Here is a 26940-nt window from a genome sequence, read left to right on the forward strand (position 1 = left end):
GTTTCTAGTGGTGTTTTGGGGAACCACAAGCAAAAGGAGCATAAAGAATTGTTTAAAACATCAGTAGGACTAGGTAAATGTAGAGGAGGACTCAAGTAACCACAGCTGGGAACTTAGTGGAAAAGTGATGATACTCTTAGGAAGCTGAGTAAAATATATGGAAGGAGAGATGACATAATTTTGGACACGCTGAGTTTGAGGACATAAGGGTGTAAAAATATTCGGGAAACACCTGGAGACGTGAATCTGGAACTCAGAAAGGTCGGGACTAGCGTTATGGGAACCAGTCCAGGTTGTTGATTGAAGAGCAGAGTGGAAGGTGCAGTCTTGGGCAGCACCCAAGATAAGGGGGAGGTAGGGAGAAGAGGCTTAAAACTCAACATTCCAAAAACTAAAATCATGACATCCAGTCCCATCACGTCATGGCAAATAGATGGGGAAAAAATGGAAACAGTGACAGACTTTATTTTCTTGTGCTCCAAAATCAGTGCGGACAGTGACTGCACCCATGAAATTAAAAGACACACTTGCTCCTTGGAAGAAAAGCTATGACAAACCTAGATAGTGTATGAAAAAGTAGAGACATCACTTTGCAACAAAGGCCCGTCTAGTCAAAGCTATTGTTTTTCCAGTGCTCATGTACAGATGTGAAAGTTGGACTATAAAGAACTCTGAGCAGCGAAGAATTGATCCTTTCAAACTGTGGTGCTGGACAAGACTCCTGAGAGTCCCTTGGATAGCAGGGAGATCAAACCAGTCAATCCTAAAGAAAATCAATCCTGAATATTCATTGGAAGGACTGATGCTGAAGCTGAAGCTCCAGTACTTTGGCCAACTGATGCAAAGAGCCGACTCATTGGAAAAGACCCTCATGCTGGGAAAGATTGAGGAAAGGAGGAGAAGGGGATGGTTGAATGGCATCACCAACTCAATGAATATGAGTTTGAGCCAACTCTGGGAGATACTGAAGGACAGGGAACCCTGGTGTGCTGCAGTTCATGGGGTCACAGAGGGTCAGACACGACTTAACAACTTTACAATAACAACAAAGGGAGATGAGGAGACTGTGATAAGAAGTGGATATACTTATTGGAAGTGGAAGTTTATACCATGAAAGTAAAATTCAAGAGAACTTCTAGAAAGGAGGGGTGGACAGCAGAGTGATGGTTGTATATTTGGTTGAGGTAATCTTACTGGAAAAAATCTCTAAGCTAAAAGACTGAATAAATTGAGGTGAGGTGCTAGAGTAGAAATGAGAATAAAGGACATAGTGAAAGGTTGCTGCTGGACCATGAGAAACATCTGGATTCTTGGCTTCCGGAGGAGAAGAATTCAATCCGGGGCCGGAGACGAGGCTTGATCACTCAGAGCTTTTGTGTAATAAAGTTTTATTAAAGTATAAAAGAGATAGAGAAAGCTTCTGACATAGACATCAGAAGGGGGCAAAAAGAGTGCCCCCTCGCTAGTGTTAGAAATGGAGTTCTATACTCTTACTTATTACAGTGAATCAAAAGAATGTCTGGAGGTTGTAAAGACCTTACTAGACCCATTTCCATAATTTGCATTTTAAGATAACAGGATTAGCCAGAAGGTTTTTCCAGAAACTGTCCTCAGGCAAGATACATTATTGTTATATAATCCTAAGGAATGTAGAGGGGAAAAAAAGTTTGTCCTTTCTTCCTCCTTGAGAATTCCAGACCCGTCTCTCCTTGGGGACCCCTGGACTTTTTATCAACCTGCCTAGGAATTGACTGTCAATAGGAGAAAAATTCATGTCTTGAATTGATAGCTGACCAGCCTGGAATAATGAAACTATCTTTGAACTGAGAATGTAGACCTTGATTCTTAATTCTTTCAAACAGTATAACTTTGGCCAAATTGAGTGGCGGACTTGACAGTATCTAAGTTCTAAAATTCCTTGGTTCCTTGTGTAAGCATTTATGAAGGGACTGTGTGCTTCCCCACTTCACAGTGTAGTTATTCCTGTTGGCAGTGGTCTGAAAGCTTTGTTACCCAGCTGTTAACACCGCAGAGGATGGGAGATTTTTGCATACATCACTCAAGTGGCAGTTGGCATCCAGCATGACCCTGAAATGCATTAAGGGAAGGTAGAAGTGACATCTGTAAAGCGGAGTTGTTAAAGTGCTCTTCAGAGCTTTTGTGTAATTAGAGGTCACTGGAAGGGGGAGAGCAGTTTCCCGCAACAGTTTACTGCCCTGTGTATTCATCTCCTTTTCCTCAAACTTGGGCATTTTGTAAATAAGCATTCTTTTTTTAAAAAAAATCCTCCTTGTTAAATAGTTTATCTCTTAGTCTCAGCTTAGGTTCATCAGGAAAAAGGTCCTTTCATCTAAAAAATAATATGTAAAATTCTACCCTGGAAGAAAACACAAGTGAGTTTTCATATTAAAGTAACAGGAGAAGGCAGTGTATATAGAAATAAAAATGCCTTGATAATTCGGTCAGATTTACAGATTTTATGCTAGATTTATACAAACATAAACAGTAAAAATGTTTCATCTACGTTTCTAGTGACCTTCCCAAGTGCCTGACATCCAAAAACCTTCAGAGGAAAACCTTGTAAGAAGTTTTCAGCTTAAGGAAAAAGGGCATGACTGTAATAGACTTCTCCCATTATGTGAACTCGACTGTCACACCCTGGGCATTATTATCTGAAAATACTTTGGCTTTCCCTGTGTACATAGGTTTTCTGCCTTAACATCTTAGCCACCTTTCTAATATCTTTTGACTGAACACATTTTGTTAACTTTAAACCTTCTCTTCTTCATTTCCTCTGAGTCTCTGTTAGTCACATAAAGCTGGCAGGCTAGAAGGAGCCCATGGATGACACAGTCTGCCACTTCCTACCCTGGAAGTTTTGAGCATTATTTTATCTTTAAACATGAATTCTCCCAGGGTACGTGACAAAAAGAGTGTTTAGAATCGATAATACAACTTTTATATATTTGTTTTACAATCCAGGATAAACTAGACATAGAGACATACAGAAGAGTTTTTAGTCAGTAGAATACTGCTTTCAAAGTCATAGTTCTTAGGATGTAAATTTAGGAAATAAGCTAAACTTTGAGACATTTTCAAGAACTGAGAAGTAACTTGGGCATTATCCAAAGACAGGAAGTGGCAACATGGACATGATTAAAGAGGAGATAAAAACTGACTCTGGACTTCAGGTCATGCTAATCAACATCCTAAACAAACCATGTTGGCTTATTTCTGTTACTTCAGGCTAAATTTTCTTGATGTAAATTGTAGAAATAAGAAAACAAACATCCTAGTAAGGTCTGGTGATTTTCATTCACATGGTCCAGTTGTTGAACTGCTGAGCTGATGTGAGCAAGGCTAAGTTGTGAATCGAACATATTAGATGCATGTTTGATGACATGGTTGTATGTGTGGCATTTATGAAAGGGTTGTGGGGGGAGCTGTGATGTGGTCATCTGTGCTGTTTGTCCAGTGAAGTCAGCCATCACTCAGACGGTAAAAGAGAACTGTGCTGAGTGTCCGCACTGACCTGGTGATAGTAATGGAGAAGAGTTTGTGGCCATGTCTTGACAGATGAATTCAAATGAAAAAATATAGTGTACAGAATTTAGGAAGAGCAGTCAGAATTGGATGAGAACAGAATCTAATACCCGGGGACCATTTAAGTAGGCACTCGTACACTCTCATCAATTCAGTCGCTCAGTTGTTTCCAACTCTTTGTGACCCCATGGACTGCAGCACGCCAGGCTTCTCTGTCCATCACCAACTCCTGGAGCTTGCTCAAACTCATGCCCATTGAGTCGGTGATGCCATCCAACCGTCTCATCCTCTGTCGTCCCCTTCTCCTCCCTGATACATTCCCAGCATCAGGGTCTTTTCCAATGAGTCAGTTCTTTGCATCAGGTGGCCAAAATATTGGAGTTTCAGTTTCAGCATCAGTCCTTCCAATGAATATTCAGAACTGATTTCCTTTAGGATGGACTGGTTGGATCTTCTTTCAGTCCAAGGGACTCTCACGAGTGTTCTCCAACACCACAGATCAAAAGCGTTAATACTTCGGTGCTCAGATTTCTTTATAGTCCAAATCTTACATCCCTACATGACTACTGGAAAAAGCATAGCTATGACTAGATACTTTGTTGGCAAAGTAACATCTCTTCTTTTTAATATGCTAAGTTGGTTATAACTTTTCTTCCAAGGACCACGCATCTTTTAATTTCATGGCTGCAGTCACAATCTGCAGTGAATTTGGAGCCCCCAAAAATAAAGTCTGTCACTTTTTCCATTGTTTCCATCTATTTGTCATGAAGAGATGGGACTGGATGACATAATCTTCTTTTTTTGAATGTTGAGTTTTAAGCCAGCTTTTTCACTCTCCTCTTTCACTTCCATCAAGAGGCTCTTTAGTTCCTCTTCACTTTGTGCTATAAGGGTGGTATCATCTGCGTATCTGAGGTTATTGATATTTCTCCCAGCAATCTTGATTCCAGCTTATGCTTCATCCAGCTCGGCATTTTACATGATGTACTCTGCATATAAGTTAAATAAGCAGGGTGACAATATACAGCCTTGATGTATTCCTTTCCCATTTTGGAACCAGTCTATTGTTTCATGTCCTATTCTAACTGTTGCTTCTTGTCCTGCATACAGATATCTCAGAGGCAGGTAAGGTGGTCTGGTATTCCCATCTCTTGAAGAATTTTCCACAGTTTGTTGTGATCTGCACAGTCAAAGGCTTTGGTGTAATCAATAAAACAGAAGTAAATGTTTTTGTGGAATTCTGTTGCTTTTTCTATGATGTTGTTAATTTGATCTCTGGTTCCTCTGCCTTTTCTAAATCCAGCTTGAACATATGGAAGTTCATGCTTCATGTACTGTTGAAGCCTGGCTTGGAGAATTTTGAGCATTACTTTACTAGCATGTGAGATGAGTGCAATTATGCCACAGTTTGAGCATTCTTTGGCATTGTGTTTCTTTGGGATTGGAATGAAAACTGACTTTTTCCAATCCTGTGGCCACTGCTGAGTTTTCCAAACTTGCTGGCATATTCAGTGCCTCACTTTCACAGCATCATCTTTTAGTATTTGAAAAAGGTCAACTGGAATTCCATCACCTTCACTATCTTTGTTCGTAGTGATGCTTTCTAAGGCCCACTTGACTTTGTATTCCAGGATGTCTGGTTCTAGGCAAGTGATCACACCATTGTGGTTATCTGGGTCATGAAGATGTTTTTTGTACAGTTCTTCTGTGTATTCCTGCCACCTCTTCTTAATATCTTCTGCTTCTGTTAGGTCCATACCATTTCTGTTTTTTATTGTGCCCATCTTGGCATGAAATGTTCCCTTGGTATTTCTGATTTTCTTGAAGAGATCTCTAGTCTTCCCCATTCTGTTGTTTTCCTCTGTTTCTTTACGTTGATCCCTGAGGAAGCCTTTCTTATCTCTCCTTGCTGTTCTGTGAAACTCTGCATTCAAATGGGTGTGTCTTTCCTTTTCTCCTTTGCCTTTAGCTTCTCTCCTTTTCACAGCTGTTTGTAAGACCTCCTTAGACAACCATTTTGCCTTTTTGCATTTCATTTTCTTGGGGGTAGTCTTGATCCCTGCCTCCTGTACAATGTCACGAACCTCTGGCCATAGTTCTTCAGGTACTCTGTCTATCAGATCTAGTCCCTTGAATCTATTTATTACTTCTACTGTATAATCCTAAAGGATTTGGTTTAGGTCATACCTGAATGGTCTAGTGGTTTTCCCTACCTTTCTTCAATTTAAGTCTGAATTTGGCAATAAAGATTTCATGATCTGAGCCACAGTCAGCTCCACATCTTGTTTTTGCTGACTGTATAGAGCTTCTCCATCTTTGGGTGCCAAGAATATAATCAATCTGATTTCTGTATTGACGATCTGGTGATGTCCAAGTGTAGAGTCTTCTCTTGTGTTGTTGGAAGAGGGTGTTTGCTATTCTCTTGGCAAAAGTCTGTTAGCCTTTGCCTTTCTTCATTTTGTACTCCAAGGCCAAATTTGCCTGTTACTCCAGGTATCTCTTGACTTCCTCCTTTTGCATTCCACTCCCCTATGATGTACAGAACATCTTTTTTGAGTGTTAGTTCTAGAAGGTCTTTTAGGTCTTCATAGAACTGTTCAACTTCAGCTTCTTCAGCATTACTGGTTGGGGCATAGGCTTGGATTACTGTGATACTGAATGGTTTGCCTTGGAAATGAACAGAGATCATTCTTGTCATTTTTGAGATTGCACCGAAGTACTGCATTTCAGACTCTTTTGTTGACTATGATGGCTCCTTCATTTCTTCTAAGGGATTCTTGCCCACAGTAGTAAATATAGTGGTCATCTGAATTAAATTTGCTCATTCCAGTCCATTTTAGTTCACTGATTCCTAAAATGTCAATGTTTACTATTGGCATCTCCTGTTTGACCACTTCCAATTTACCTTGATTCATGGACCTAACATTCCAGGTTCCTATGCAATATTGCCATTTACAGCATTGGGCTTTGCTTATATCACCAGTCACATCCACAACTTGGCATTGTTTTCATTTTGGCTCTGTCTCTTCATTCTTTCTGGAGTTATTTCTCCACTGATCTCCAGTAGCATATTGGGCACCTACCAACCTGGAGAGTTTATCTTTCAGCGTCCTATATTTTTGCTTTTTTATACTGTTCATGGGGTTCTCAAGGCAAGAATACTGAAGTGGTTTTCCATTCCTTTCTCCAGTGGACCATATTTTGTCAGAACTCTCCACTATGACCTGTCTGTCTTGGGTGGCCCTAAAGAGCATGGCTCATAGTTTCATTGAGTTAGACAAGGCTGTGGGTCATGTGATCAGTTTGATTAGTTTTCTGTGATTGTGGTTTTCATTCTGTCTGTCTTCTGATGGATAAGGATAAGAGCCCTATGGAAACTTCCTGATGGGAGAGACTGTGGGAGAAACTGGTTCTAGTTCTGATGGGTGGGGCCAGGCTCAGTAAATCTTTAATCCAGTTTTCTGTTGATGGGTGGGGCTGTGTTCCCTCCCTGTTGTTTGACCTGAGGCCAAACTATGGTGGAGGTAATGAAGATAATGGGGCCTCCTTCAGTAGGCCCCATGCACCTACTGCTGCCCTCAGTGCACCAACCCTGCAGCAGCCACTGCCAACCCACACCTCCACTAGGGAGTCCTGGACACTCACAGCAAGTCTGGGTCAGTCTCTTGTGGGGTCACTGCTCCTTTCTCCTGGGTCCTGGTCACACAAGGTTTTGTTTGTGCCCTCCAAGAATCTGTTTCCCCAGTCCTGTGTAAGTTCTGTAATCAAATTCCGCTGCCCTCCAAAGTCAAATTCTCTGGGGATTCTCAGTCCCTTTGCTAGATCCCCAGTTTGGGAAATCTCTTGTGGGTCCTAGAACTTTCTTAACAGTGTGAGAATTTTTTTGATATAATTGTTCTACAGTTTGTAGGTTATCTCCTCGGCAGCTCTATGGTGGGGTTAATGGTGACCTCCTGCAAGAGGGCTTATATCACAGGTTTTGTGACTCAGGTAGCTGCACCCAGAGCCCCTGCCCCTGTGGCTGGCCACAGCTGACACATACCTCTGCAGGAGACTGAAACACAGGTCTGGCTCAGTCTCTGTGGGGTCTCTGGGTCCTGGTGTACTCAAGGTTTTGTTTGAGCTCTCCAGGCATCTCTGGCGGGTATGTTTGGTTCTAAATGTGATTTTACCCCTCTTACTGTCTTGTTGGGGCTTCTCCTTTGCCCTTGAATGTGGAGTATCTTTTTTTGTGTGTGGGATCCAACATTCTCCTGTCAGTAGTTGTTCAGCAAAGAGTTGTAATTTTGGAGTTCTCACAGAGAAGATGAGTGCATGTCCTTCTGCTCCACCATCTTGCCAGTGGCATTCCTGGCGCCCTCATATTCTTCCTCAAAGCTGATGTAGTTGATGATTTTCATCAGTGTAGATTTCTCTCTTGGTATGTCTCTGCTCTATGCTGTTGCTCATTTTCTTCAGCTCATCCAATTTTAGTTTAGAACCACTCTGCATTTGATGTCCTTAGTGGTATTTCCCAAATTCCTTCTCATAGGGTACGTTATCACTCCTCTGAGAAATGCCTCTGACCTTAAAAAAAAAATCTAACCCAAATGACAAATGAAGGTTACTGCTGTAAGTCCTAGAAGATCTTGAAGCAGATGAAACCCCAAGAAGTCAAGAGGACACATAACTTTTGGTGCAAGTGTTAGAGAAGAAGAGATTTGAGATGGAATTTCTTTTTGCAACTCTCTAGGAAAAAAAGACAAAAGACAAAAGAAGAGGTGGTTATAACTGCAGCACATTGTCAACTTCACAGCAAAGTCTTTCCCTGCTTAATGTCTAGAAGTTGTGACATTAACTCCATCAGTTTTCCATCGGCCATGAACTTGTTCTCTGATGCTTCCTAGCATTCTTTCTAGTAAAAGTCATCTCACATTTTCCCTCTCTGGAATCCTGCTTTACAGGTAAAAAGGACCTGATTTTCCTCTCATTAACTAGGGACTTAACCCGGGCCTGTGATTCTTCTCCCATGTCATCTTTTCCTTAGATAGAATCTCTTGGGAAATACTTTTCAGAGAGGCACCAGGAACTGAGTCTTAATGAACAACCAATTGTCCTGTGTCACCAAAAGCATAACACAGGAAACTCAAAGACCCCAGCTCCCCAAGGCTGTCTGTCAGCTGTCTCACTCCTCTCACTCATTTGAAACTCCTCTCCTTTGCCATGTCTAGTCTTTCTCCTGAACCTTCCCTTGTTTTCTTTAAGGTTTGTCTTTCGCAAGAATCTGCTACATCCTTTCTGAGTCCAGAAGCATATACAGTGGCTAGGATCCCTTTAGTTCATCCTTCTGGATGAACCTATGAGTTGGGTTTGATACAGTGGAGAAATTCCTTTTTGGGCAGTAGTGTCTGAAGAGAGGGCTTCCCTAGTGGCTCAGATGGTAAAGAATCTGCCTGCAGTATGGGAGACCCAGGTTTGATCCCTTGGTCAGAAAGATCCCCTGGAGAAAGGAATGGCTGCCCAATCCAGTATTCCTGGGGCTTCCCTAAAGAGAATGGTGACAGCTTTTTTGATTGGAATTGTTCACATTGGTACCAGTTCAGGAAGAAGAAATAGCATGGGATTTGAGCTTTGCCGAATGTTTAAAAAGTTAGAACTTTGGAGACTTATTTAAGACATGATACATAGAGTTAGTAAGGTCTAGAAATAATCTTAGGTTAGGGGAAGAGGGGAGAATCTGTCACACTGAGTACGCAATGCACACCACCCAGTGATGAATTTTGCCACATTTAGAAATACGGCTTTTTTAATGCTGAAGTACTGATCTCCACTCACTCTTTTTCTGGGCTAGCTGCCTCTTCCTTTCCAGGGAAGAGAGAAATGGAGTGGAGTTAATCTCCGTTTTCTGAGTCTGTCACAGACCTGAGTGAGCGTGTTTGTTCAGAGAATAAAAATAAGTGACTCCTCCAGGGAATGACTCACCTTGCATCTGGGTACTGCAAGATCTTGAACACCTTGCCACCTTATATTTCTCATCTGTGGGGAACGTACAATTCTCACGTGGAATTGTAGCCTGGTTCCAGCCCTTCCAAGGGCTTTAGAGCTGCTACATGATTTGGGGAAGGTCAGGTGGATTGAGATTTGAGAGGAAATGTCAAGTCAGGCCCAGGAAGACAGATCTCGTTTCGGGAAGCATCAAGAAAGCCCCGGAGCACTTGTAGCTCAGTCTTGGTGTAGTTTTCCTTGTTCTTGGTATTTCTAAGGAGTTGTGGGGTTTATTAGTACCTTTCCTCATTGTGCTTTAGAGCTACCCTGATCAGCTGTCACAGCATTCAAGGCACCTTCGGCTGTGGATTTTTAAGTCTCTAGGACCATGTGGAGAGCTGGTTACAGCTCCTTCAGTTTCTCTCAGGTAGGATCTCATGGTAACACATCACAAAGCCCACCATTATCAATATGTAAACAGGTAACTCAGTGGCATTTTTCTCTCCTTTGTAAATCAAACAAGCTTAATATATTCTACAACTACCATACATCAAGTTGATTTTCTTTGTCTTGGGAAGAGCTCCCTATATAGCAAAAGATATAGATGTACACACACATGACTTTTTAAAACTAAATACTAACTTATTGTCTCTACTTTCAAAGAAACCAGGACTTTCCTGGTGGCTCAGACACTAAAGCGTCTGCCTACAGTGCTGGAGACCTGGGTTCGATCCCTGGGTTGGGAAGATCGTCTGGAGAAGGAAATGGCAACCCACTCCAGTAGTCTTGCTGGGAAAATCCCATGGACAGAGGAGCGTGGTAGGCTACAGTCCATGGGGTCGCAAAGAGTCGGACATGACTGAGCGACTTCACTTTTCAAAAAAACCATCTGTACATGCTCGGTTCTTGTGGTAACCTAATTTAACTGTAGCCTTGTGAAGTATGTTTGATTATTGGTGAATAGCATAGTTCATGGTGTTTTGCCTACTGAGATGAGCACAGTGTGGGGACATTAACTTAAAAGCATCATTTCAGAAAGATGTCTCTGTGCAGAACCCATTCAAGAATAAAATGTGACTTGAAGAGTCCCTTGTCAATAAGGGAAGAAGTGTGTGTGTTTATACAATATATTATGATCTTTGGGTATCAGTTCCCAAGACGAAGATAGTAATTTTTCTTTGCAATATACATGCAAAACAGACCTTTTTAATTGACAGGGTATACAGATAGACTATAGTTCAAAAGCCTCAATTCTTCGGTGCTCAGCTTTCTTTACAATCCCAACTCTCACATCCATACATGACTACGGGAAAAACCTAGACAGACCTTTGTGGACAAAGTAATGTCTCTGCTTTTGAATATGCTGTATACGTTGGTCATAACGTTTGTTCCAAGGAGTAAGCATCTTTTTATTTCATGGCTGCAGTCACCATTTGCAGTGATTCTGGAGCCCAAGAAAATAAAGTCTGCCACTGTTCCCATTGTTTCCCCATCTATTTGCTATGCAGTGATGGGACCAGATGCCATGATCTTTGTTTTCTGAATGTTGAGCTTTAAGCCAACTTTTTCACTCTCCTCTTTCACTTTCATCAAAAGGCTCTTTAGTTCTTCTTCACTTTCTGCCATAAGGATGGTGTCATCTGCATATCTGAGGTTATTGATGTTTCTCCTGGCAATCTTGATTCCAGCTTGTGCTTCATCTAGCCCACTGTTTCTCATGATGTACTCTGCATATAAGTTAAATAAGCAGGATGACAATATACAGCCTTGATGTACTCCTTTTCCTATTTGGAACCAGTCTGTTGTTCCATGTCCAGTTCTAACTGTTGCTTCCTGACCTGCATACAGATTTCTCAAGAGGCAGGTCAGGTGGTCTGGTATTCCCATCTCTTTCAGAATTTTCCACAGTTTATTGTGATCCACACAGTCAAAGGCTTTGGCATAATCAATAAAGCAGAAATAGATGCTTTTCTGGAACTCTCCTGCTTTTTGATGATCCAGTGCATGCTGGCAATTTGATCTCTGGTGCCTCTGCCTTTTCTAAAACTAGCTTGAACATCTGGAATTTCATGGTTCATGTATTGTTGAAGCCTGGCTTGGAGAATTTTTAGCGCCAAAGAATTGACGCTTTTGAACTGTGGTGTTGCAGAAGACTCTTGAGAGTCCCTTGGACTGCAAAGAGATCCAACCAGTCCATCCTAAAGGAAACCAACCTTGAATATTCATTTGAGAGACTGATGCTGAAGCTGAAGCTCCAGTACTTTGGCCACCTGATGTGAAGAACTGACTCATTTGAAAAGACCCTGATGCTGGGAAAGATTGAAGGCGGGAGGAGAAGGGGACAACAGAGGATGAGATGGTTGAATGGCATCACGGACTCAATGGACATGAGTTTGAGTAAACTCCGGGAGTTGGTGATGGAGAGGGAGGCCTGGTGTGCTGCAGTCCATGGAGTTGCAAAGAGTCGGACATGACTGAATGACTGAACTGAACAGATAGACCATTTAGCCATCAGTTTGTACATTAACAGTCACAGGTTTGTGGAGTGTTACTGTGAAATCCTATCTAAGGCAAGTGGAAGGAACTTTCAAAGAACGATCCATGAACATTTCATGTTGGGTTGCTTCTTTGGTGCATTGGTTTAAAATAGAACTTCTTATAGTTGCTTAGATGAAATTTAATTTTACATACTTAACTCAATGGTACAGCTTTAGTATTATGTCCATTTGTGAAGGAGGACCAGGAGGCATATAAAAAAGAGAAAACTACTTGAGTTTTTGGTGGTGATGGAATAAGGTAAATTTTAAATTAATTTGTTATTTTATGCTGTTGTATTAATATAAATCAATATAAGGAAATTTTATGTGCATACTAGATGGTTAGAATTAGGGTGAATTCTGTTTATGTCAAAATGATGATAATTCTGGTAGTGAGTCATTGTTACTATGGATTATGCTTTGCAAATTTTAAAAATTTATCTGACATTTGGGTTATTTAACTTGAATATAAAGACAATAATTTTTTTTTTTTTAATTCCAGAATAAAAAAGATGCCCGTAGTGAAACTGCTTAGAAATGAATCACTATTGACACTTTAGTGTTTATTACTTTCTAGGTTATATTTCTTGTGTGGTGTATATTTTGTAAAATATGTCCAAAAAAAATGACTCTTATTTTGAGGTCTGTGCTTTTCCCTTAATGTATTTTCAGCACCAACAGTACCTCCTGTGGCATTGGTTGTTGCTCATAGCACCCTATACCATGGATTTATCATCCCCTGACCATTATGGTTGTTTTCCATCTTTTGTATTAGAAACAGCACAGATGAACTTCTATATGGGGAAATTATTGAAGAAACTTGTTTGCAGATATAAAGGTATTAGCCTCTTGTTGAGTTATGAAGACCAAATGAGATCTGGGTAAAAGGCTAAGACTGGGTGATTTTTGTTGAGTTCTTACCTTGTGCAAGCATCCTGCTTCTGTTTTTATGCAGCATCGCATTTCAGCCTTGCGCAGCACAATGGGTTGTCATTTGCATTGCAGAGGTGAAGCATTTGAGACAGGAAGTATTAATGAAGAGTAATTAAAAATAGCAATTTTTGCTATTGTACAGTAATTGCTGTAGTAATGAAAAATAGCAATTTAGGGTTCAAAAGGCAATTCTCTACATTATCTTCACTTAGGACACTTCATAGTTACTGAATAAGTCTCAACAGGTGGGGTTTGGGATTTGATTATAGAGTCTTCTTATTTGAAGAATTGTATAAAATGAAACCTATGAAATTTTATTAAACAGCATTTTAACTTTTAGCCTGTTAGGGATCATGAAATACTGTAAACATGACTGCATGGTTTAGCAATTCAGATATTTCTTCAGACTGGCTCTCAAGTCATGGGATTCCATTGTGTGAACTCAGAGGTATGCTCTGGTAAAGATGTTACAGCAGGTAAATCATGACCCAGGACTAGACTTATTAGCATGTTACTATAAAATCCTAAAATGGGGTTCAAGGCTAGTTTTAATTATTTTTTTTTCCTTTATTTTATTTATTTATTTATTTTTTTATACATTATTTTTTTTTAATTTTATTTTATTTTTAAACTTTACTCAAGGCTAGTTTTACAGGAGGGCTCTGAGGCTCTGAGTTGCTGTACCTTAGTAGGTAGAATGACCCCAAAGATGAATGCAGTATTTGGCACCTGTAAATACTCACTACGTGGTAAAAGGTACTCTGCTGATGCAATTAAGTGTACAGATCTGGATTGTCTGCAAGTACCCAGTCTAATCCTGTGAACCTTGCTGTGGTGAGCATCAAAGAGAAATGACAGAAGAGAAAATAAGGAAAGATTCGAGTGTGAGGATTCAGTGTGTTGTTGCTGGCTCTGAGAAGTAGGTCTCCCTGTGCAAGGACCAGAGAGAGGCCTCTAGGAGCTCAGGGCAGGTTCCAGGTGACACAAGCAAGGAAATGGGTCCCCTAGTCACATAGATGCAGGACCCAGACTCTGCCAACCACCCGGATGCTCTTGGAAGCATCTTCTCTCCCAGTGCTTCCACAGGGAACACAGCTCCGCCTGTACCTTCGTTTTTGGCCTCATAAGTCTCTAAGCAGAGGATCCAGCTGAGCCATGCTTCCTCTGCACTCCTAACCTATGGCAGTGTGAGATGATCAATGGGTGTTCTCTTAAGCTGTGGGTCGTGATTTGCTAGGGCAGAAATACAAAAGTAATACACACTGCTTGTCGAATACAGCCACAATCCCTTGGTTCATTCAACAGCAGTTATCTCTTGGATGCCAAAAGCTGCCAGGCCACAGCTCGTTGGTTGATCCCTCTGAAGTTTCAAAGTGAATTTCTAAATCTGAGGTCTGTCTTACATACCTTTGTAAAAGCTTCAGAATTTTGTAGAAATCTAAAAGTATATTTTTTAAAAAAATATAAACTCTAGAAATACCTGCACTGTTGGCCCTTTTCAGTGAAGCCTATCAGTCACTTTTATGCTCCTGGCAATGTGGGGGCCATGTAGGAGGCATATTACAAGCAGAAGCAGTACTGATTGTCAAGGAGTTTTAATAATTTAGATAGGAAGAAGGGTTTAAACAAATGAAATAGTAAAGCAACTAGGGACTGAAGTGTCCTTCTATTATAATTTGTTGTTAAGCTCAGCCGTATTGCTTATAGTAGTGTGATGATGATGATGATGATGGTAGCTAACATGCACGTAGCACTCGCTGTTGCAGGCACCATTCCTGGATGCTTTATAGGTGTTAACTCACTTCATGCCCATAGCAGTCCTGTGCTGTGGGGTGGAGGGCTGTGACTCTGCCCCAGCAAACAGATTCCCAGATTTCCCTCAAGGTTGGCATAAACTAGATGAAGATTTCCCGTTCCTGTTATAGGCTTTTGGATCTTGTGTTCTGCATCTTGTTCTTCCAGGATATCCTCCCACATTCGCAGTTTTTGTAGATAGACTTCCTGGTTGCAAGGGTCTTGGATGATCTGGATTCATGCCAGTGGGGGAGTTTCTGTGTAATGTCCCTTGTTGTTGTTCAGTCGCTCAGTCGTGTCCGACTGTTTGTGACCCCACGAACTGCGGCACGCCAGCCTTCCCTGTCCTTAACCATGTTCCTGAGTTTGCTCAAACTCGTGTCCATTGAGTCAGTGATGCCATTCAACCATCTCATCCTCTGTTGCCCCCTTCTCCTCTTGCCTTCACTCTTTCAGCTTCTATAGGACCTGTCCCTTCTGATTGGAGATCCTTACTGTAGAAGATCCCTGGAATGTCTAGAGCTATAGGTTATATTCCTGCTGCAGTTTAGAAACTTACTTCCAAAAAGCACACTGATTAAGAAAGACCATATAAGGAATGACATGTAATACTAAATAAAAGGCATGCTAAAGACATGTTTCCAAATTATGTCTTTAAAGATACTTTGTTAAATAAACCATATCATATAAATCTACTGAAGAATCATTAAATGTGACATAGATTGAAAATACTCTGGTCTTACCAGAAAATGGAAAAAAGTAACTTGAGACTTAAAAATTTTTAAAAATATATTGATATAAGCATAATCCATGTTTTATTTCATTGTCATAGCAAAACCCAGGGTGTCCAATGTATACGTGTTTCCTTATAACATTTCATATATATAAAATGTTCGTCAAGAAATTCATGTGGATGAGCAGTTAGAGCTTTGGGGAAATGACTAGATCAAGAACTGAGGAGCAGCTTTGAAGACTGAAGGAGCAGATTCACCTGCTCTTTTGAAAAGATGTCAGTGTCATTTGCTTGCTCTTTTCGGATTACATTTGGCCAGTACATCTGCAGCATCTCCTGTTCTTTGTGCCATGAAATTGAAGAGATTTCCACAGTAAGGAATGGCCTCCAACTGTTCTTTTTCATCTGTTGAGATTTGCCCTCCCCCTGTCTCTGTTACCCAGATGAAATGCCAATAATATCCCCAACTGTTCTACTGCAGGCTGACAGATAGACGACTCCCAGGAGGTTTATGCTTGTTCTCTTTTGATGATAGTGGATAATTTGGGTAGGAGGCATTCATAAAACAAATCTTTAGAACAAATCCTTGGTCTGGGTACTTCTGAAATTTACCTTCCCATATAAAGCATCTTCTACTGAACTTCACATAGTAGAACATTTCCACTGTGGGTAGTTCTGAGTATTTGAAAGTTTGTAGAGCTAAAACATGCCTTTTTGCCACAAGAGAAGCCATTGCAATGAAAAGCCCACACACCACAACAAAGAGTAGCCCCTGCTTGCCACAACTAGAGAAAACCCAAGCACACCAACGAAGAACTCCCTCACCCCAAAAAAGGAGATGTGGAAATAGGTGATACTGAAGACCAGATGAAAAGAATATTATATATGAAATATTGGACATTGGACTCTGTCATGGTGTCATGGGAAGTCTTTGAAGAGTTTTTTAGCAAGAGATTAATATAAGATTTATATTTTCTATTGAGTATGATGTGGTTTGAAGAGAGGTAAATGAGAGGCAACAGTCTGAGTTGGGAGGAGATGGTGGGTTGCATTAAATCAAGGACACCTCACTTCTTGGCTTGAGACCCTGGTACATGGTGGTACCATTCACTGCCTGGGTATATGGGCCATGCTACAGATTAGAGAGTGGAGGGAAGTGTAAGAAAGTGACTTCACATTTGGAAGTGTTGAGTTTGAGTTACTCGTGGGGCATTTAGGTCCTGGAGGTGGATGGGGATGAGACTTTTGGACCCTGGAAATGCAGATAGATTGAAGTCCTGTGAGTAAGTGAGGTTGCCTAGGGAGAATGAATAGAAAGAGAAGAAGGTTGAGAGGGCTAAGAACAAACCACTGAGGATCATCAAAACTTAAAGATAGGGGAAAGTGAAGCCTTGAGGGAAGAGAAGTGGCAGCCAGAGAGAAAAGAGAAGAGCCTGGAGGGTATGTGTCATGGAATCCTGGTGGCTAAGGACAAGAGGACGGTAACATGCCAGACCCTGCTGAGGACAAGATAAATGAAGACTGCTATATCACGTCGACCGCGAGGAGGTGACCACCTTGGGGTTGTCCCGTGAATCCTGTCAACTCCTCATAAGCCGAACAGATGGTACTTCAAACTGAGTACAATCCAGGTGTTGCTGTCTCTGGAGTCCATCATTTCTTGCTGACCTGAATATCATCCTCGTACTATTCCAAAACCATTGTTATGCAATTCTAAATCTCATTTCCATTGTTAACTTATACCATGCTTATGATCAACTAAAAATTATCACATCTTTCTAATGTGAACCTCATGCATAGGAGATACATGTACACGTAGCAGACCTAAATAACAGACTTAAAAACTAACTTACATATAGGGGCTTCCCTGGTGGTGCAGTGGCTAGAGACTCCATGCTTCCAGTGCAGGGGGCCCAGGTTCAGTCCCTGGGCAGGGAACGAGATGCCACCTGCCGCATGTGAGCCTGAAGCTTCACATGTTGAAACTAAGACCTGGCACAGCCAAGTGAATAAATATTAAAAAAAAAAAAGAAAAGAACTTACATGTAGGACTTTATTCCACTAGTTAGTTTCAGGTCACTTATGTATGTATTAGTCTTTGGTCAGTGATTATCTAAGTTACAATAAAATAGACATATCTGTATTTAGTCAACAAAGTATTTATGAGAATTTTTAAAAATATCCCTAATATCCTTGAAATAAGAATAAGCATATTTTATCATCGTAGCATGCTTAGCAAACACGTCTTTGATATGGTGAGAGTAGTTATTAGGAAAACAACTATTTGTTAAATAAACTATTAGGCAGAGAACAGTACTGTCTAGACAGATAAATAACCTTCTTAATTTTCCAATTATGGGTTGACATTAGCAGGTAATCACAGGATTATTCATGTGTCAGTCCTGTGGCAATATTAACTATTTAGAACAGAAGAGTGAATTTGGAAATGGGAAAATGGGCCACTGAGGAACAAAGGAAATTGTCACTGAGTATGTGGCTCTTTCTTCATGGGACAGAAGTCTAGCCACCATCACTACTCAGTTTATATCTTATCCAGAAATATGTTGATGGCTTTAATAAGCATATTTATTTATTTATCTAGAATTTTTAACCCTGTTTTGGGAGCAAGTATATTTGGGAATAAAACAGGAAAGTGTATTGAATTATGTTTCTTCTTACATTTAATTTAGGAAATTGAGAAAATGTGTTCTGTGTTTTAAAAACATTTTGATTATATTATCAAAATTTAAAGAGTTCTAAGATTAATAGATTTATTAAAAACCTTTAGGACATTTGTGAATTCATGATTTTCTGAAACATTAGTTTATAAGGATGGCCCTTTGGTGGCGTCTGTCACTGTTGGTCTGTCTCCCACAGGGACCTTTGTTGGCTTTCTCCAGCTTCACGCTTGGTTTTCAGGGGCCTCTTCCTCCAGGAAGGCCACCACGTCTTCTCAGTTGACCTCTCCATGGCCATGATCTCTGGCACTCGGGGCTTGTATTTGACACTTTCTGTTGCCTCTTGAACCTTGTGCTGATGCAAGACTCATTGCATTTGTATTTTGAGTCTGAAAGCCTTATTAAGCCAGAGAAAAACAGACAATATGCTGGAACTGAGACTAACCCTGATTCTTGTTGAATTTCAGGGCTATTTTGTGAGTAGCCCTGCTGGTTTTTAAAGATAGAAAGCCAAAATACTTCAACACTTTAAAACATTTTAAAATTGCTGATGGGTACCCAGAGGAAAAGGAAATTTTGATGTGTTTTATCAGTCCCTTAATTATCCTCTATTTAGATATTCACAAGAGCAAATACACCCTAAGCTGCAAATGTGTTTTGAGTTATAGGGTTCTTTTTATATTAAGTAAACTATGTTTTAAAGTTTAAGCTTCTTTAAAAGCTCCCTTGCAATTTTCCTTGTGCTTGGGTCTGTCAAACCACTGATGATGTAACGGAATCTTACCATTTGATTGGATTATATCAAAATTTAATACCTAAAACACAGTGAAAACCATGTTTCTTTACAAATGATTTAAATTAGAGGAGAATAAAATAAAAAGTAAAAATTGATTGTCAGTTGAAATGATTTCAAGATTAAAAGGTTGAGTCTTGGAGAAGTGAAGATGTCTTATTAAATAGAAGAGTGCTTCTCAACCCTGGATACAGTGTAGAATCGCTTAAGAAACTTGGGAACAACAGCAGCAGTAAATACTGATGGCTGGACTTGTCCCCCAGAGATTCTGATTTAGATGGGGCCCAAGTATCAGTTGCTTTTTTAAAGCTTCCCAAGTGATTCTCATGTGCATTCAGGTTCAAAATGGATGCAAAGCCAAGCAATTTAAAAGAAAGCATTTCTTAGAATATAGTGACTACATAGCTATTTGACAAGAAGAAACATGAGAAAAAGATGGAGACAAACCTTCAGCTTAAAATTAGTAGAGGTTTACTTACGATCCATTATTCACAAATCTGAAATATAAAAGCCCTAAAACACAAAAGGTTTTCATGACTTGTGTGTTTGTGTGCTTAGTTGCTCGGTGATGTCCAGCTCTTTTGTGAGCCCATGGTCTGCAGTCTGCTAGGATCCTCGTCCAGTTTCCCAGACAAGAAAACTGAAAGGGCTTGCCATTTCCTACTCCAGGAGATCTTTTCGACCTAGGGATCGAACTCGCATCTCCGGCATCTCCTGCTGGTGGATTCTTTCCCACTCTGCCACCTGATGCCAAAGTCTAACCTAAACTGAATATATTTAGTAGAAAATCCTGAGACTCCTCCTAGTCTGTCTTTATCCCATTTGGTATGAATAATCATACATTTCATTACAGAAATATTAGTGTGTCTGATTTCTTATTATAAGACTTCACTGAGGGTGTGACATAGGTAGGGTACATTTCTGAGCTACATAAAATGTTCAGTCACCAATTCAATGGACATGAGTTTGAGCAAGCTCCGGGAGATGCTGAAGGACAGGGAAGCCTGGCGTGCTACGGTCCATGGGGTCGCAAAGAGTCGGACATGACTGAGCGACAACGAAGGCTTGTGATAGACCACTGTGAGAATGGACTTCCCGTCAGATCAACAGCAGTGCATTTCTTCTAATTTTCTAGGCAGTGGTTTAGCACGCTCATAAAATAAAAACAGTGGTGAATATCAGAGCATGGCTCTTGGCCATTTTTAAATATACATTTATAGGTATGTATTTTTTGATACTGATTTAAGAAGAGGGTTCCATATGTGTCGTGATGAGAGAGGCTTACATTAAGGAACAGCACAAGGAGATCAAGTAGAAAAATAATTGTCTATAAAAGACTTTTCAGTGTAACAGACTCTTCCCCCAAGTTAATGGTTTAAATCAGCACATATTTACTGTACCTTCTTCTTTTTTTTTAAGTGAAACAGGTTAAGTGTTTATTAGGAAAAAGGGTATGTGTGGATAGACACACAAAGGCGAACTCAGAGAGAGTCGCCACATATTTATTATCTTCATCAGTCCCTGAGTGTTAGGAATTCAGGAGCATCTTAGCTGGTTGGTTTTTGCTCAGGGTTCCCAGAAAGTTATCAAAATGTGGGCCAGGACTTCAGACATCTGGAAACTTGAGCGTTGCTGGGGTGTTATGTTTCTTTTTCAGTGCCGACAAGTCCTGTATTAGTGCTTACAAAGAAAAGTCTGGTCTCTGTTTCTGCAGTTGTTAAAAGTTTAAGTTTTCAGAATAAACCTAACAAGTATTTGCTAAAGGAGGCTTGGAGTCCTAATTTGTTCTGAAGATTTCTGCTACAAGTCCCTTCTTAGGGGGAGTGCCTTCTCTTTGGATTTTCCTTGTCCTCCCTCAGGCAACCTTTTTTTTTCCCTCCCCTGGGTTCTGTCTCTGTTCCCTTTAAGTTGCCTCTTCATCCACCTCCTGTGGGTCAGTGCAAGCGTGTTGATGGCCCTGAGTCATGGTGCTGAAAAGATAGCTGCCTGAGCGGAGCTTCTGCCCAGAAGACAGGCATTAGTCACAATTGAAAATAATGAAATAATGATTGCTGGTGTGTCTTTAAAAAAAAAAAAAAAGCTAAGAGGATACTGTGTTGTTGTTCTGTCACTAAGTCGTGTCTGACTCTTGCAACCCCATAGACTGCAGCACGCCAGGCTCCCTTGTCCTTCCCTGCCTCCCGGAGTTTCCTCAGACTCCTGTCCATTGCGTCAGTGATGCCTTCCAGCCATCTATAGGAGACTCTAACGGGATCTCACCCAGTTTGTGATTTGTTTGCTCAGTGCTTCCCCCTTTGTATTTTGGAGGAAGAATAACCTACCCTTGGGTTTTGCGCAAAAATGTTTTCCCTCTGGGGCAGAAATGTGGAAGCTGTTCTACACGCCACCGCACGTAACACTCGTCCGTCCTCCCTGACTGCAGAGTTCAGGGGATGTGGTGTGGTACAGTAGAGTATTCTCACTTATTTTATGGAAAAAAGAAAAAGCTTAGGTTCATTTTTAACTGTGAAGTTCTTGTCTTTCTCACTATCCTTTTTTTTTTTCCATCTTGGCTTCCCAAAAAGTGCTCTGTGGGTTTCTTGCTCATCCTTTTTCCCTTTCTTTCTCCACCAAATCTTTGCAGAGATGTTTTATATAGTGTTGGGAATATAACATTTTCCTTTTCTGAGCTACTTCTGTTTTGAGTCTTATTTCTAAATCGAGAAAGAAAAACTGAAGCTCTCATGAAGAGAGTCTCAGGTATAGAAAACTGAAGGAGGAGGGTGGAGAAGACAGCTTTAAGTGAGCCACCTTCTGCATCTTTTTCTGTCTCTGCTGCCTTTCTATGTCTGAGCCAAGAGGAGTCTTCCCTGGGCGCCACAACATTAGGAAGCCATTGACAGGGCCCCAGGGAGCCTTTCTAATCTGTGTCTTTGTCCACCTCCAGATATTCTCCCCTGTAACAGGGGATTGTGTGTAACGGTAAACCTTACACACAATTTCAAATGTCTAAAACAGGCACTAATTTGTGTTTTGTTTTGTTTTTTTGCTTTTTTATTACTACACATGCAAGTATTTTGTAAAGGCTTTCCTCTGATGAATCATCACTTCTATCTCTCCCAAGTCTCTTTTTCTGCATAAGTTCTTCAACTAAATTTTTATATCTGTGAGCATTTTTTTTTTTTTTAAACTTTTAATTTTGTATTGGAGTAGGAGCGGCTGAGCATGCGTGCATGTGCGGGCGCATGCACACATGTGCGCTCACACACAGCTGATTGACAGTGTTGTTTCTGGTGAATAATGAAGGGACTCAGCCATACATATACATGTATCCCTTCGCCCCCAAACTCCCCTCCCATCCAGGATGCCACATAACATTGAGCAGAGTTCCACGTGCTCTACAATAGGTCTTTTGTTTGTTATCTGTTATCAGTACAGCAGTGTGTACATGTCAACCCCAAATTCCCTAACTGTCCCTTCTCCCTGTCCTTCTCTCAGCAACCATCAGATGTTCTCTGTTAGTCTCTTTCTGTTTTGCAAGTTCATTTGTATCATTTCTTTTTAGATTCCAAATATAAGGGGTGTTGTATGATATTTCTCCGCCTCTGTCTGACTCACTTCACTCAGTATGACAATCTCTGGGTCCATCTGTGTTGCTGCAAATGGCATTATTTCATTCTTTTTAATAACCCAGTGATATCCCATTGTATATATGTACCACATCTTCTTTATCCATTCCCCCATGAATGTTTTTGGATTTCAAACCCCCACCATTAGAGAGGGACTGATTATCTTCTCATTACAGTATAATTTTCCTGAGGAAGCCCTAAGGAAGCAAAGAATCAGTTAAATCAAGAGTATATATACCCTTTAGACTGGCATTCACACTGGCCAGCCAGGGAAGCCTGGCAGTAAAGCAGTGTGGGGAAGGGGGAATGCTTTCTTCAGGGATGACTATACCTTGATCATTGTGGTGTGGATCCCAGGCAGAGTCCCAGTGTCTCGCTGAGCTGCTTTTGCCTTCACATACATCAGTGTAAATTAGATTAATTTCCGTAGCAAATCTTCTTTAACCTTGAACTTCACGCTCTGCCTTTAAAATTTCACTTGTATAACACATTAAGCTGCAGGACCCTTTCAAACTCACTACCACCACCCCTTGAAACCTCCAGAGGTTTCCCAGATATTATCCTCATGTTATCTTTTTTTTTCCCACATTATCTTTGCAAGTGACTGTGGTTATCTTTCTTGGTCTCTGTTTTATGTTCCTTTTTGAGAAAGGATTTAAGCATATATGTTCAGGGAGGAGAGAGAGAATGAGTGAATAAGCAAAAATCTGGACAGCACTTAAGATATTAGAGCTCATCCTGCCTGTCCCCATTTCACCTGGCCTGTGTGTTGGTAGCATTCGAGTTTATGCAGCACGTCATCTGAAAAGGTTGCTGGTAAACCTGTCAGGCCTCAAGTGATTGTTCATTGTATTCAGACAGAAGTCCAATTAAACTAAGGTCGTCTACCTCCGTTTTTCCAGAATTTCTGTATAAACTAGAATCTTTAGGAGAGAAAAAATATTTACGATCTTTGCCACAGTATTGTGCCTGTTGTAATAATTTATTTGCATTATTCCTGAATGTTACACCGTTACGTTTTTGAGGTACTTTTCATCAAAGCGTCAGAAGTAACAGTGTTTTCCAGTGTGTACATTCTGGCAACTGTTTATAATTTCTTTTTAAAGGAAGTCAATTCGATTCTTTGAGGTTTTTGGCCTAAAATTCCTATGCAGAAGTTTTTCCATATTATTAAAAACAAACAAAAGTATGGCAGCAAACTTAACTCTTATCTCAACAGCTCTTAACTTTGCAGATCTAAAGACAAACCTATGTTTTTCTTCTTCTAATTTGATGTTTTCCCCCTAATATTTTCTTAGGTGCAGAGAGAGCTAGCAGCTGTTATTGCTTTGAAAGCAAGGAAGTCTGGTGAGTAGTCCTTCATGGGGCTGGAGGAAGATTCTGATTCTTAGGGGATATTTCACATGTCATGTGGTTGTGAGCAGTTGAATGTATCCTGGGAAGATTTGGTCCAGAAAGCATATCTCCATTTGTTTTAAAAAGTATTTATTCTGCTGTCAAAATAGCACAGGCATATATACAGTTCTTTCAGATTTCACTGCCTGGCTTTATTTCATGCTTCAAGGAAAAATGAAATTCAAAATTCAAAATGTGTTTGCAGCCCACTGCAAGCATGGGTCTAGGTACCCAGCAAAAGAAAGCAAACCACTTTACATTACTTGTCATAATGACAGAGGAAAATAGATAATATAATGGTGGTCTCTGTTTTATATTTCTCATCTCAAAGTGGCTTCTTAAAAAAATAATTGAATTGTCTAATAACATTTCATAGCAAGCATGTTTCATAGGAACTGATGGTATGGATCCAATTCCTAATACCTTAGGAAGCAATCTGTGAATATAATAAGTGGAAAGGAAAAGGGAGCTCTCAGCTACATCTTGAGGAGAGAAAGCCATGTTTTGCTGAAATTCAGTATGAAACAGACGCTCAGTGAGGTAGAGAACCCTTGCATTGAAAAGAAGAGTAGCAGGAGGACCCTCGCTGTTCAGAGGAGGCCGGTGCTGAATGGAATGGCAGACAGAGGGGAGAGGCTTCATGGAGAATGGTAAGCCAGGCTAAGACTTTGCAGGTGAAAGCACTGTGACAAAGTCAGAGAGTTGCCACGGTTTGAAGAAATGCCTGCAACAGAGATGTCTTCAGAACAGAAGTCATACATTTTGCATCTTCCTTTTTCTAGCTAGAAGCGAAAACTTTGCTTTTCTCTCGGTGGCTTTTGGGATCAAACACACCTTGTTGTGTTTGTACTATGTTGATTTGGCTGTTGTAGAGGATGCAGAGCCTGGATACTACAGAGGTGGTGGAGAAGAAATGCGAGGCACAGCGATGCAGATCCGCAGCGCCCAGGCAGTGGGAATGGCATTAGATCGTGGATGTTTGCATAGGTGGAGGCCAAGAGGGAGAAGGGACACCAGTATACAGGTTGTAGGAGGGGAATCTTAGAAGAAAAATTGTGCTAGAGCTGATGTAGTGTCCCACAACCGTAAGGAGACAAAATTTACAGTCTGTGTGAGTTGGGATGATTGTGCCTTGGAAGATAGATTTATTTTTTAAGTTTTAGAAAAAGTTGGGGAAATAATAAAATACATATGCTCTGTCATTGCTGGAGCAAAATAGAACAAGTAAATATAGATGGGGCTGGAGAAGGAGGTGGTTGCTAATTTACACAGTGTGGGCTGGGCAGGCCCCTTGAGCAAAGACCTGAAGTCACTGAGGGGTGAGCCCCGTGGACGTCCAGGCAAGAGCATTGGACAGAGGTGTGCAAAATGTGTGTAGAGAACAGCAAGGAAGTGAAAGTGGCTGGAGCAAAGTGAACAAGGCAGAAAGAGGTAGATTCCGGACGTCAGGCTGAGAAGTTTGAACTCTCTGGAGGTGAAGAGAATTGAGGAAGCGTCAGCAAGCCCCACACACAGTGGACTGTGCAGAGTCAAAGACTGGTATGCAGTTGACTGTTATGCCATGAGGTTAGCGTCTCTATTTTCCTTACTTATTTCATCCGTGGAGCTTGGAATGTCAAGACAACATTGGCAGCTTCTCAGGGACAGAGTGAAACACAAATATATCAGGAATGGGGACGTAAATTCATAGTTTTATTTTGTCAAGTTCCATGAAAACCCCTACTGGTAATTTTTAAACTGTATTGAATTTATAGGTCATTAGATAAATTGGCACTTTGGAGATAAGCATTTCCATTCATGAATCTAGGATTTCATTCCACTTTTTTCATATCTTCAGTACTGTCTTAAAAATGTCTCCTTAAAGCTTTGTACATTTTTTTGCTTAATGTATTCTTTGGCGCCTTTGGTTACTGTTATTTTTTTGGCTTCTGGTATTTTTAGCTTTTTTTTTTTTAAGTGAAGGTTTCTGTCTTTGTCTTTCATGACAGTTTTTCTTGAAATAAACTTTACCTTTTAGAGTAGTTTCAATTCACAGAAAAATTGAGCAGAAAGTACCCAGTTCCCATATACCCTGTGTCCCCACATGCCCTGCTCCCTTACTGCCAGCATCTCAGAGGGGTATATTTGTTATAATCAATAGCCTATGTTGACACATCGTTGTCACCCACGGTCCATAGTTTAGGGTTCATTCTTGGTACTGTCCATTTTATGGGTTTGGACTAATGTCTAATAACATGTGTTTATATTATAGTATCACACAGAATCACTTCACTGCCCTTATGCTCTACCTATTTATGCCTCCCTCCCCCATATTCTGGAAATCACTTATGTTATTGTCCCCATAGTTTTGCCTTTTCCAGAACATCACGTGGTTGGAATCATAGAGTAGATAGTCTTTTCAGATTGGCTTTGTTCAGTCAGTAATAGGCATTTAAAGTTCCTCCATGTCTTCTACTAACGACTTGATAACTCATTTCTTCCTAGCTTAGAATAATATTCCGTTGTCTGAAAAAAAAAAAGAATAATATTCTGTTGTCTGAATGTACCGCAGTTTATGTATCTGTTCACCTGCCAGAGGACATCTTGATTGCTTGCAGGTTTTGGCAGTTATAGATGGTATAAATAAACCTTGTATAAACATCCGTGTGTATGTTTGTATACAGGTTTCATCTACACAGACACCTCCATGCACACATAGTTTTCAGCTGCTTTGGTGAGTAGCAAAGAGTGTGATTTCTGGACCGTGTGGTAGGAGTGTGTTGAGTTTTGTAAGAAGCTGCTTCTGGTGACTACCTTCCCGAGTGGCTGTGCTCTTTGCGTTCCCACCAGCAGTGAACGAGAGTTCCTGTTGCTCTGGATCTTCACCAGCATTTGTTGTCAGTGTTTCAGATTTGGTTGCTTTAGTTTGCATTTTCCTGATGGCATGTGATCTGGAATATCTCTTCATGTGCTTACTTGTTAT

The 26940-nt window shown here is 40.6% G+C and overlaps 1 protein-coding gene across 2 annotated transcripts in view; it reads left to right on the forward strand.

Annotated features, from left to right (window-relative positions):
- RAPGEF5 (Rap guanine nucleotide exchange factor 5) overlaps positions 1–26940 on the forward strand; it is a 234995-nt gene that overhangs the window by 70544 nt on the left and 137511 nt on the right. For both annotated transcript variants that reach the window (XM_070369748.1, XM_070369747.1), the window contains exon 7: positions 23882–23930. In XM_070369748.1, coding sequence (XP_070225849.1) covers positions 23882–23930 — 49 coding nt within the window. The remainder of the gene's footprint in view (positions 1–23881; positions 23931–26940) is intronic.

Source organism: Bos mutus, chromosome 4 (assembly GCF_027580195.1).
Source record: "Bos mutus isolate GX-2022 chromosome 4, NWIPB_WYAK_1.1, whole genome shotgun sequence".
Lineage (NCBI taxonomy): Eukaryota > Metazoa > Chordata > Mammalia > Artiodactyla > Bovidae > Bos > Bos mutus.